Source organism: Centruroides sculpturatus, unplaced genomic scaffold (assembly GCF_000671375.1).
Source record: "Centruroides sculpturatus isolate CEXI.00-Female unplaced genomic scaffold, Cexi_2.0 scaffold708, whole genome shotgun sequence".
NCBI lineage: Eukaryota > Metazoa > Arthropoda > Arachnida > Scorpiones > Buthidae > Centruroides > Centruroides sculpturatus.
Window position 1 is genome coordinate 316430 of NW_019385156.1, and position 11372 is coordinate 327801.

The 11372-nt window shown below is 29.9% G+C and overlaps 1 protein-coding gene across 2 annotated transcripts in view; it reads right to left on the reverse strand.

Annotated features, from left to right (window-relative positions):
• Nucleotides 1-11372, reverse strand: part of LOC111635550 (serine/threonine-protein kinase mig-15-like) — a 143988-nt gene that overhangs the window by 32822 nt on the left and 99794 nt on the right. For both annotated transcript variants that reach the window (XM_023380540.1, XM_023380538.1), the window contains 4 exons: nucleotides 9624-9702; nucleotides 5324-5502; nucleotides 5053-5219; nucleotides 4332-4591 (listed from right to left, as the gene is read on the reverse strand). In XM_023380540.1, coding sequence (XP_023236308.1) covers nucleotides 4332-4591; nucleotides 5053-5219; nucleotides 5324-5502; nucleotides 9624-9702 — 685 coding nt within the window. The remainder of the gene's footprint in view (nucleotides 1-4331; nucleotides 4592-5052; nucleotides 5220-5323; nucleotides 5503-9623; nucleotides 9703-11372) is intronic.

Here is an 11372-nt window from a genome sequence, read left to right on the forward strand (position 1 = left end):
AAAATTATTTATATTAATGATGTCTCCAAAGTTCAACGAAGTTTTCGCAGAAAAATAAGTTATTAGAAATCGGCCGCTGTTTGCTGAGCTGTTACGCGACGAAAACAAGCTTTAGCAATGGCGATGTCGAATGGTGCACACTCGGTAAGTAATCCTACAATTTTTTGTTTATAGCGTAGTTAATACGGATTATTCCCAAAAATAATATACATATTTTGGAAATGTTGAGTTGGATTAGTCTAGAATCGATTAATTTTATGGAAGAAAACCTTTCGACCAGCCGTAGTCCGTAAACTTCACACGTGTCAGGCTGTGATTGGAAGGACTCGTAAGAAATCGGATTCCTAAAGAATGGAACGTATCTATGATCTTATAGGGGGGTTGACTGTATATATATATATATATGTATGCTGTCAAGAGTTATCTACCCGAAATTATGGTATATATGTATCTTAAAATCACAATACATGTGGAAAGTAGTCCTATATAATATGTAATTGAGTAAATTTAATTACCATAACAAAAAAAACTAATTGCAACAGAATTTTTAATTTAACAACAAATAATCTTCAATAATTAATAGTAAATATGCAAATATTGTATTTTCTAAATAATGGTCAGTAATCATTTAAATTAGGTTTTAGTAGGTTTCAGAAGAAAAAAAGTTGCACACATTTTATAGATATGAGGGCCGTTCAATAAGTCCTTAGAAAAAGATAGAAAAACAAATTATTTTAGGTAGATTTTTTTTTATTTTTCAACATAAATCTCCTTTAAGCTCTATACACTTTTCCAAGTGTTTTTCCAACTTTTTTAAGCCATTTAAAAAGTAAGATTTCGGAAGGTCCTCAAAATAGGCATTTGTTTGGGCAATGACCATCTCATTTGATGTGAATCGTTGTCCACCAAGCCATTTTTTTAAATTTGGAAATAAAAAAAAGTCACTGGGGGCCAAATACGGTGGATGTGGTAATAATTCAAACTTTAATTCCGTGATTTTGGCCATCGAAACTGCACAGGTGTGCACCCGTGCATTGTCTTGATGGAAGAGGATCTTTTTCTTTTTCAAATGAGGACGTTTTTCCTTGATTTCTTCGCTCAACCGGTGCAATAATGATGCATAATACTCTCCAGTTATTGTTTTTCCTTTTTCCAAGTAATCGGTGTAGATGATTCCACGTGTATCCCAAAAAACCGTGGCCATCACCTTCCCGGCCGATTTCACTGTCTTCGCCTTCTTTGGAGCCCTTTCGCCTTCAAAAACCCACTGTTTTGACTGTTCTTTGGTCTCTGGAGTATAATAGTGTATCCATGTCTCGTCCACAGTTATGTATCGACGCAGAAACTCGTCAGGATTGCGACGAAAAAGTGCCAAAATTGCCTCAGAGTCGACCACACGATTACGTTTATTCTCCACTGAGAGCAAACGCGGCACCCATCTTGCCGAGATTTTTTTCACACTCAATTTTTCGTGCAAAATTGAAAACACTGTACCTTGTGATATGCCTGTGGCCTCAACTATTTCACGCACTTTGACTCGTCAATCACTCAAAACCATATCGTGGATTTTGTCAATCATTTCGGGAGTAGTCACTTCCACTGGACGTCCCGAACGATGTTCATCTTTTGTGGATGTACGACCACGTTTGAACTCATTTACCCAATTGTAAACAGTTGCAAACACAGGAGCAGATGTGCCATGAACTTCATCCAACTCAGCTTTGATCTCTTTTGGTGTTAAGCCTTTTAAATATAATCACCGCTTGAAACTCACTTTTTTCCATTTTTCTAAATAAACAAAAGTTTCTTGCTTCAATTGACAATAAAAATTAAACCATATGATGGATATGACTGAGATTTTCACAACTGTCTAGTGAGACATCATGCTTACAAAAAATGCGCCATTTTTGAGGCTACGAGCGCCATCTATTGGATTTTCTAAGGACTTATTGAACGACCCTCGTACCATAAACGTTTCAATCCTTCTAAATAATTTTTTTTTAAATTTCTACTATAATTAAAACTACTACTAACATTATAAAAAAAAAAAACACACTTCTATATTTTGTTCTTTACATTTGACTTTTGATTACTCATCTCTGATAATTCATGTTCATTTTATGACTGCTTTATTAATTTTCATGAAATCTGGCTTACAAGTATTTACATCCTATAAAATTCTATATTAATATGCTGTTTAAAACTGTTACACACTGTTCAATTCCAGAACTTGCATTTTCTTCATTAATAAAACTTAATTATGTATTTTCAATAGTATGTGAATAATCTTAAGGAAATCAAAGTGTATTATTACATAGCTGAAATGTTTTCACAATATAATATTTGTATAACAATATGTTAACAACATCTTAATTAAATTTTTCTGTTATGATCTAATGCTTTCACTTTAGGGTATACATAATGTTCAATTAAATTCTCTTTTCAAAAAATTAATTCTGGATAATGTAACAATAAAATGCAGGATAAAAACATTGTTAAAAATATACATAAATTGAAGACAAACACAAAATAATTTGGTGTTTTCTTAGTATATCTCTTACTTATACTATGGACAATTCATTTTTTCCCCTACTTACCAAATTGTTCACAAGACTCAAGGCACCATAGTATAAATTTATAAAAATATGAAAAACTCAAAATTTTACTCAACGCTGGAAAAACAAACAATCTTTCATCAATGCTAATGATAAACAATTTGTATTGAGTAAAGCAATGAGTACATTTTGTCTGCTATACATATCATCCAACTATTACACTGACTGTTCTCAAATACCATCACAATTCATATGTCAATACCAAATAGAAATACAGTAGAGCGTCGTTTATCCGAATCAATTGGGGACTGGGGTTGTTCGGATAACTTATTTTTTGGATAACCAATTATGTACGAAAAAATATATTAATTTATCCTGTGTTGAAATTTTTCTCCGTTGCGTGTCGCTTTGCATTGAATTTTCGTCGATGTTAAGCCTAACAAAGACTATTGTATTGTTAAAAATTATTTTTTTATTTTGTACAAACAAAATAAATATATTGAAAAATATAAAAACAATAAAAAATTATGCTTCAGAAGTTAATTTAGTATCAAAAACGTAAAATATTTGAGTAGCCAAAGACATAGCCAAAGATTACAGCGCCACAGCACTGGCGAAAATTTAAATTTGTCGACTGGAATTCTTTCGGATAACCGACCTTCAGATAAATGATGCTCTACTATACTCACAAAAAGAATAGAGAGCTTGAATATACTATAAATATACAGTGTGCTCAAATTTTAAGAATTTGTGCAAATTTGAGTTTCAGAACATCACTTTCTTTTGGAAGAAAATATGATTATACTTACATGGCTAAAGTAAATTGTTAAACTGGTGATTTAAAAATAATTACAAATTCTCAGATTAGAAGTAAAAACCATTAACCTATCTTCTTTGAAGATAACATTGATACAATTATGTGATCCAATATTTTCTAATGAACTTATTAAAAACCAAATATTTTTTACATTTAGAAAAAAATTTACGTAAAATAGTATAATATTCTCCTAATTATTCTTTATGTATTATAACTATTTTGACACATTGAACAATAGATTAATAAATCTATCTTTCTACACTTTTCTGGCTATCACTCTGCTTATTGAAGCTTTAAAAAATTATGTTATGCATCCAGTTAGTGATAAAATCAATCAGTAAATACAAACTGTTAAGTATTTTGAATTGCAGTAATAGTAAATTTCCAAGCTCTTCAAATTATCAATACATTTATATTGATAATTTGAAGAGCTTGGAAATTAACAGTGAAATTATTATAAAATTCTATTAAAACTCAAAATATTTGACAATTAATACAGTACATTTGTTTTTGCTTTTAAACAGTTTAACAGAAAATTCTGCCAGTACATCCAAAACATTTGTTCATACTGCTAAAAAATATAATTTCTAATATCAACTTGATTTAGATAGTAAATTAACCAAGTAGCAATTATTATATTGATTGTTTGCCATATCTATCTACCATATCAGATCCTTCTATTTGCAACCATTTGCAAAGTGATCCAATTGAATGTAAGTACTTGCAGTCAAATTTCAAAAAAATTAAAAAAGTAACAATTCATTCCATTATAAAATTGTTAAGATATAATTTTTCTCCAAATTTTATTTTTAATTTGAAAATTTAATCTTTTGTTTATTTGAAAAGATTTATAAACTAAAATCTGTCAAATGAGAAATTTTTTCACAAAATACTTTTTTTTATTATTAATGCATTAAGTTATTAGTTTGTAAGTGAATAATAGTAATAACGCTACTCACAAAGGACGTGGTGGATCAGATGCTAATAATGTTCCATCATTTTGTACAAGACCATCTTCATCATCATCTTCAGAATCTGAACCAATATTTACACCTAAAGGACCCTGTTCTGGAGTGGTACCATTTATTTTTGAAGTTTCAGATGCACATGATGTTGGAATTTTTCCATTTCCAACAATCATGCGATTTGCTGGACTTCCACCTCCACCACTGCTACTAGCTGCTAATTCATTTAATTGTGCAGCTAAAACTTCAAGATCCTAAAATATAAATAGATTAAAATCATGAATTAATATCTGTTATATGCAAAAGCTACTTAGTTTTGAATATAAACATTTGTTCTATTCTAAATCATTTACTAGATGACTAATGCTCTAAAAATTTAAATTTAACCTGAATAAAAATTTCAAAAATAGATTTTTTTTATCATGTATTTTGTAGATTGTTAATATTATTGTTAATTTAAGTAACAATAAAACAGAAAAATTAAACTTAAATACTTTTTATAATTTTTGAAAGTATTTTTTAACAATTTGTATTGAATTTTGATGTTTTTTTTTTAATAAAGTACACTGAATATATAAGATTCTGCATTGGAGATCAGCAAGAAAATTAAGTAAGTAAAAAAAAAGGAAATGTAAATAAATTACTGTTATTTAATTAAATCTGTAATAAAGTAATGTAATCAGTTAAAATTGAATTTTAATCATGTTTTCCTTACTTCAGGCCTACGAATTTGAGGTTTATATAGTCCAGAATTTCGACTTTTCTGAGGTACGGCTTGTTGTTGATGATTTCTAGGAGGAGTAGCTGGTCTTGTTTCTTTTTTCTCATCTTCTACAGGAATAGGAGGAAGTGGTTTACTGGGTGGGGGAGGATCAGGAACAACTATAAAATAATAATGCAAAATTTAAATGTAATGCATAAATAAAAATAAAATTAGTGTTTTTATAGTAAATTATTATATAAAGATTTTTTTTTCAAAATAATACCAATTAATCTTTGTGGCACAGGATGCCTGTGGGGTGGTGCTGGAGTTTCTACTTGGACAGAAGGTTGTTGAAAACTGCTTGAACTAGGTCGCGCATCGTTGGATGTTAACGTACGGCCTTCTTGTAGCTGTTGAAAATTCCGCCGTAATGTAGAATCACGTTGAAGAGGTTCAATAGAACTAAAAGCAGAAATTTTTATTAATTAACAATTAAGTACATCTTAAAACTACTATTAAGTAATTTCTAAATTATCTCCAAATATTGTAATATTTACAAAGATAAATGAGTAAGAATCTATTATTAATCTATCTATAATGTTAGCATATACCAGATCAAGAAATTACTGACATTAAAAAAGTAACATTATTAGATCCATAAAAATTTTATGAGAATGTGTTCCAAATAAACAGGGATAGATTTGTTCCAAATAAACAGGGATAGATTTAAAAAGAAAAAAAAATGAGATTGAAATGGTGTGGCATGACAAATACTAAACTGTATATAAAAACAAAAGTATAAACTACAAAATGATCCAGAATTAAACAATGTTTTTACTATTTTCTTATACTTATCATAATATGATTCATAAAAGCATGAAAAAATTAGGAAATAATAATATCTATTTATAGAGAGAAAATCTATAATAATCTTGCAGTGCAACAAAAACTTTTCAATCTAATTGAAAGGATGACACAAAATAATAGAAAAATGGAGCAAGATTATTATTTTATAGTTATATTTATGGTAAAAAAATGAGAAGAGCATTCATAAAGTTCAAAGAGAAGCAATTAAGTATCATAGCAATTAAAATAAATTAGAAGAACTACACAACACAGGAAGTAAGCAAATTCTATCCAGATGTTTGAAAATCTTATCAAATAACATTAAAAATAAAAAAATGAGAGTATTTTAAAAAACAAATAAAATTTAGCAGCTAACAAAAATCTTAAATGAGGAAAGAAAACTAGACAATTAAAAAGAATATAAAATAGGAAAATGTGGAATTAATTCATGTATTCAAAGAAAAATGGTAAAACAATAAGAAGGGACTAAGTTAACCCACAACCACATGTAATAGTGATTTTTTTGTGCTTACTAGTTTTTCATGGGCATTTCCAAGATATCCTCATGCTATATGCTATACATCTAACTGCATCAAAATTTCAATTAAAAAAAATTTTTTTCCCACTTATCATAAGCCCTCAAAAACTACTGCAAAAATTTGCCGCCTTAAGAATTTAATTGTATACAATTTTTTTCATACAATTACATGCATATGTGATTTTCTGCTTTGATGTCATTTTTGAAGAAATTACAGCATTAAAAATAATATCATGAAAGTCTCTCATGATTGCTGCAAGAGGAAGTCATGACATCATGGTGTTTGTCAGCTTTACCTGATGTAATGTCATTGCATCTTCTAGTTAGTATAACCCTGAACACTTGTTTGATATTCTGGGTGCTATGGCCTTCAACAATTTAAATTTTTTTATTGCTTTATTTTCTTCCTGAAAAATAATTTTCTGATTCTTTTAAGAAACACCACCCATTATTTCCAGCTGAACTTATTTCACATGAGCCTGCATTATCACAAAGTTTCAATGGCTCCCATCAGGAACTCTCAAAAGTTATATGATCACATTTAAAAATTGTGATACAGTAGAACCTCGAAAACTCGGCTCTCGATAACCCGGCACTCCGGATAACTCGGCCACACCCTGGCAGGGCAAAAAAATCCTTAGTTAATTAATTTTCATTATAGACAGCTTTATAAAAGTATAAAAGCTCTCATAAAGTATTTTTCTGAGGTCTGTCNGTTAATATTATTGTTAATTTAAGTAACAATAAAACAGAAAAATTAAACTTAAATACTTTTTATAATTTTTGAAAGTATTTTTTAACAATTTGTATTGAATTTTGATGTTTTTTTTTTAATAAAGTACACTGAATATATAAGATTCTGCATTGGAGATCAGCAAGAAAATTAAGTAAGTAAAAAAAAAGGAAATGTAAATAAATTACTGTTATTTAATTAAATCTGTAATAAAGTAATGTAATCAGTTAAAATTGAATTTTAATCATGTTTTCCTTACTTCAGGCCTACGAATTTGAGGTTTATATAGTCCAGAATTTCGACTTTTCTGAGGTACGGCTTGTTGTTGATGATTTCTAGGAGGAGTAGCTGGTCTTGTTTCTTTTTTCTCATCTTCTACAGGAATAGGAGGAAGTGGTTTACTGGGTGGGGGAGGATCAGGAACAACTATAAAATAATAATGCAAAATTTAAATGTAATGCATAAATAAAAATAAAATTAGTGTTTTTTCTTTTTTCTCATCTTCTACAGGAATAGGAGGAAGTGGTTTACTGGGTGGGGGAGGATCAGGAACAACATTAAAATAATAATGCAAAATTTGTTTATATTTACACATTTTAGTAGAATTTTGCTATTAAAATAATTCCATTAATGCTTCACTCTATGGGAAATTTTAGTAAGTGGTACCGTTTTATAATAAAAACACTTATCCATAATGGATTGTTACTGTAGTAATTAGTTCTTAATATATTTATAAATTAAACAATATTTTCTTATATATATAAAATGGAGACATTAATGAAAGTAAACATTAAGTTAATCATAGAAAATTTTCTATATCTGGTTAATGGGCGAAGGATATGAATCATGGAAGCGAATTCAATCGATAACCTACACTTGTCTACAACCATAGATTACACGAGTATCAAAGGATATAAATAGGTTATCGAAGGAATAACAAAGCTATACACTCGGATAGTTTTCAGATTAATTATTTCCAATTCATTCAAATGAAATCTCCCAACGTGTTAGCGACTAATAACATTAACAGTCGCGATTGATTGCTATTTCTTTACAAATTATTCTTTCCAATTTCTAATTCGCATCCACAATAACTCTATTAAATATTAAAATTATCATTTTAATTAATTAATTAATTAATCTTCTATACAATATACAATTTAGGGAGGTGTTATAAGTTGAAATTCAATGGCGAATTCCATTGTAATGTCTTTACAATTTTGAGAATTATTTTAAAAAAAAAATTACAGTAAAACCTGTCTAAAACGGAACCTGTTCCAAATGGAAACTTGCTTAAACGGAAACGATATTTTATGTTTAAAAAAAATAACCTGTTTATAACGTGTTTTTTAAACATTTTCCGGCTTACACAGGTTTTACTGTACAAGTCGACCCCCCTATAACACTGTTGATTATTCCGTTTTATATGAATTCCATGTTGTACGAGTCACTTAGATTTTACAAATACGTGTGCTGGGCTGTGAACGGCTCACGTATTTGTAAAATCTAAGTGACTCGTACAACATGGAATTCGTATAAAATGGAAAAACAACCAGTGTTATAGGGGGGTCGACTTGTACAGAGTGTAACCGTATGAAGATGTTTTCGGGAGCATAATTTATATTTTAATCCCCAAAAGAAAGCTTTAATAAGAAACAGTGATTTGTCTTAATGCAGATTTCTTTACAGTCATTGGGGATCGTCTATTTACATTGTCTTTAATTCACGTGAATCATGTACAAGTCGACCCCCTATAACACTGTTGATTATTCCGTTTTATATGAATTCCATGTTGTACGAGTCACTTAGATTTTACAAATACGTGTGCTGGGCACTGNCATTATAGACAGCTTTATAAAAGTATAAAAGCTCTCATAAAGTATTTTTCTGAGGTCTGTCTTATCAGGTAAATTACTGTACACAGTGTATTCATTAATTTTCATTTTCATGTAGTAAAGGCTCTATGCCTTCATAAAGAACGTACTTTTCCTTTGTTTAAGGGTATTTGGGCAGTTTATTCTCTGTTATATTCTCAAGTAAACAATACATACAAGTACAGTACAGTATTTTCTGAGGAAACACTCGTACTTATTTTTTTAACCCCATTCCCGATAACCCAACATTTTCACAAACTCAGCCACCCTTCGGTCCACATTAGGCCGAGTTTTCGAGGTTCTACTGTATTACTTTAAAATTAGATAAATAAAACTACAGTATTTGTTTCAGAAAACTTTTCAATGTAATAAATTTTATTGTGTGCACACTATTCTATTTCAAACAAAACATTTACAAAATATAAATTTTATTACTTATTATGAATATTTTTCAATAATTTGTTTTCTAAAATTTTTTAAAATATCTATTTTTAAATTTTATATCTTATAAATGTACAGATATATGATTTTTTTAATTTTATAAAATTAAATCTACATTATTTTAAAAATTAATGTTATATAAATGAATTACCTAGGTTCACCAGCTAAACCACCATCATCTTCTTCTTCACCTTCACTTCCAGGATAATGAAATTCCTCTTGAACATCACCTAAAACCAACAAAAGCTTGATATCCTTACAATTGTTACATTATATTTAAAGACAAACAGCTCATAGTAGAGGGTTGGCAACCAAGTGATTGCGGATTTTGTCAATAGGTGGCCTTAGCACATTTTTCTGCTTTGTCATTGTGTTCAAAGCATTTAACCTATATTGTTTTCTTGTTGTTTGTACTTCCACCTTTAATTTAGTAAAAAAATTGTATCGATTAGTTATTTAGTTTCGTTTTTATCCCAATTTAAAAATGGAAGAACAAGATGTGCATTTCAGACATATTTTATTGTATTATTTCCAAAAAGGCAAGAACGCATCACAAGCACACAAGAAGTTATGTGCCGTATATGGGAATGAATCCTTGAAAGAAAGGCAGTGTCAAAATTGGCTTGCCAAATTTCGTTCTGGTGATTTTTCACTGAAAAATGCTCAACAATCTGGCCGTCCAGTTGAAATTGATGAGACCCATATCAAGGCCATTATCGATTCAGATCGTCATAGCACAACACGTGAGATTGCACAGAAGCTCAATGTATCACATACATGCATTCAAAAAAAAAAATTAAAACAGCTTGGCTATGTCAAGAAACTGGATTTATGCATCCCTCATCAACTTAAGGAAATTCATTTGATGCAATGTATTAGCATCTGTGATTCACTTCTGAAACGCAATGAGATTGATCCATTTCTGAAATGACTGATTACTGGCGACGAAAAGTGGATAATTTATAGCAGTGGTTCCCAACCTTTTTTCATTAGCGTACCCCGTGACATGTCATATCTCTAGATTGTACCCCTCATTTAAGAAATTTAGTGAGTACCCGTATTGTTAATTTTACATATTGTAACTTTAAATTAAAGAAAAAAAAGCTTAATGAAAAAACATATAATAAAGTTGTGATTGTTGCAAGGAACATTTTTTACCTAATAATTTTTAATACTATTAGTTTGTGATACATAATATATTTTTTCTGCCATAATAACTAACTTTTTTCTGTACCACTAAACAACCTATCGCGTACCCCTAGGGGTACGCGTACCACAGGCTGGGAATCGCTGATTTATAGCAACGTTAATCAGAAAAGATCGTGGGTGATGCGAGATGAACCAGCCCAGATGACACCAAAAGCTGAGATTCACCAAAAAAAGATTATGCTGTTAGTTTGGTGAGATTATAAAGGAATTCTGTACTTTGAACTTTTACCAAGAAACCAAATGATTAATTCAAATGTGTATGTTCAACAACTCGCCAAACTAAGCGATGCAGTTCAAGAAAAGCAGTCAGAATTGGCAAATTGTAAGGGTGTTGTTTTCCAGCATGATAATGCAAAGTCCCACACATCTTTGGTCACTCGCCAAAAATTATTGGAGCTAGGTTGGGATGTGTTGTCACATCCACCATATAGCCCTGACCTTGCGCCTTCAGATTACCATTTATTTCGTTCCATGCAGAACTCCTTAAATGGTAAAATTTTTAATGATGCTGATGATGTAAAAACACATTTAATTCAGTTTTTTGCTGGCAAAAATCAGAAGTTTTATGAACATGGAATTATGACACTGCCTGAAAGATGGCAAGAGGTCATTGACAAAAATGGACAATACCTAATTGAATAAAGTTATATTTTTAAGCAAAAATTTTGAATTTTCCTTCTTATTTAAAATC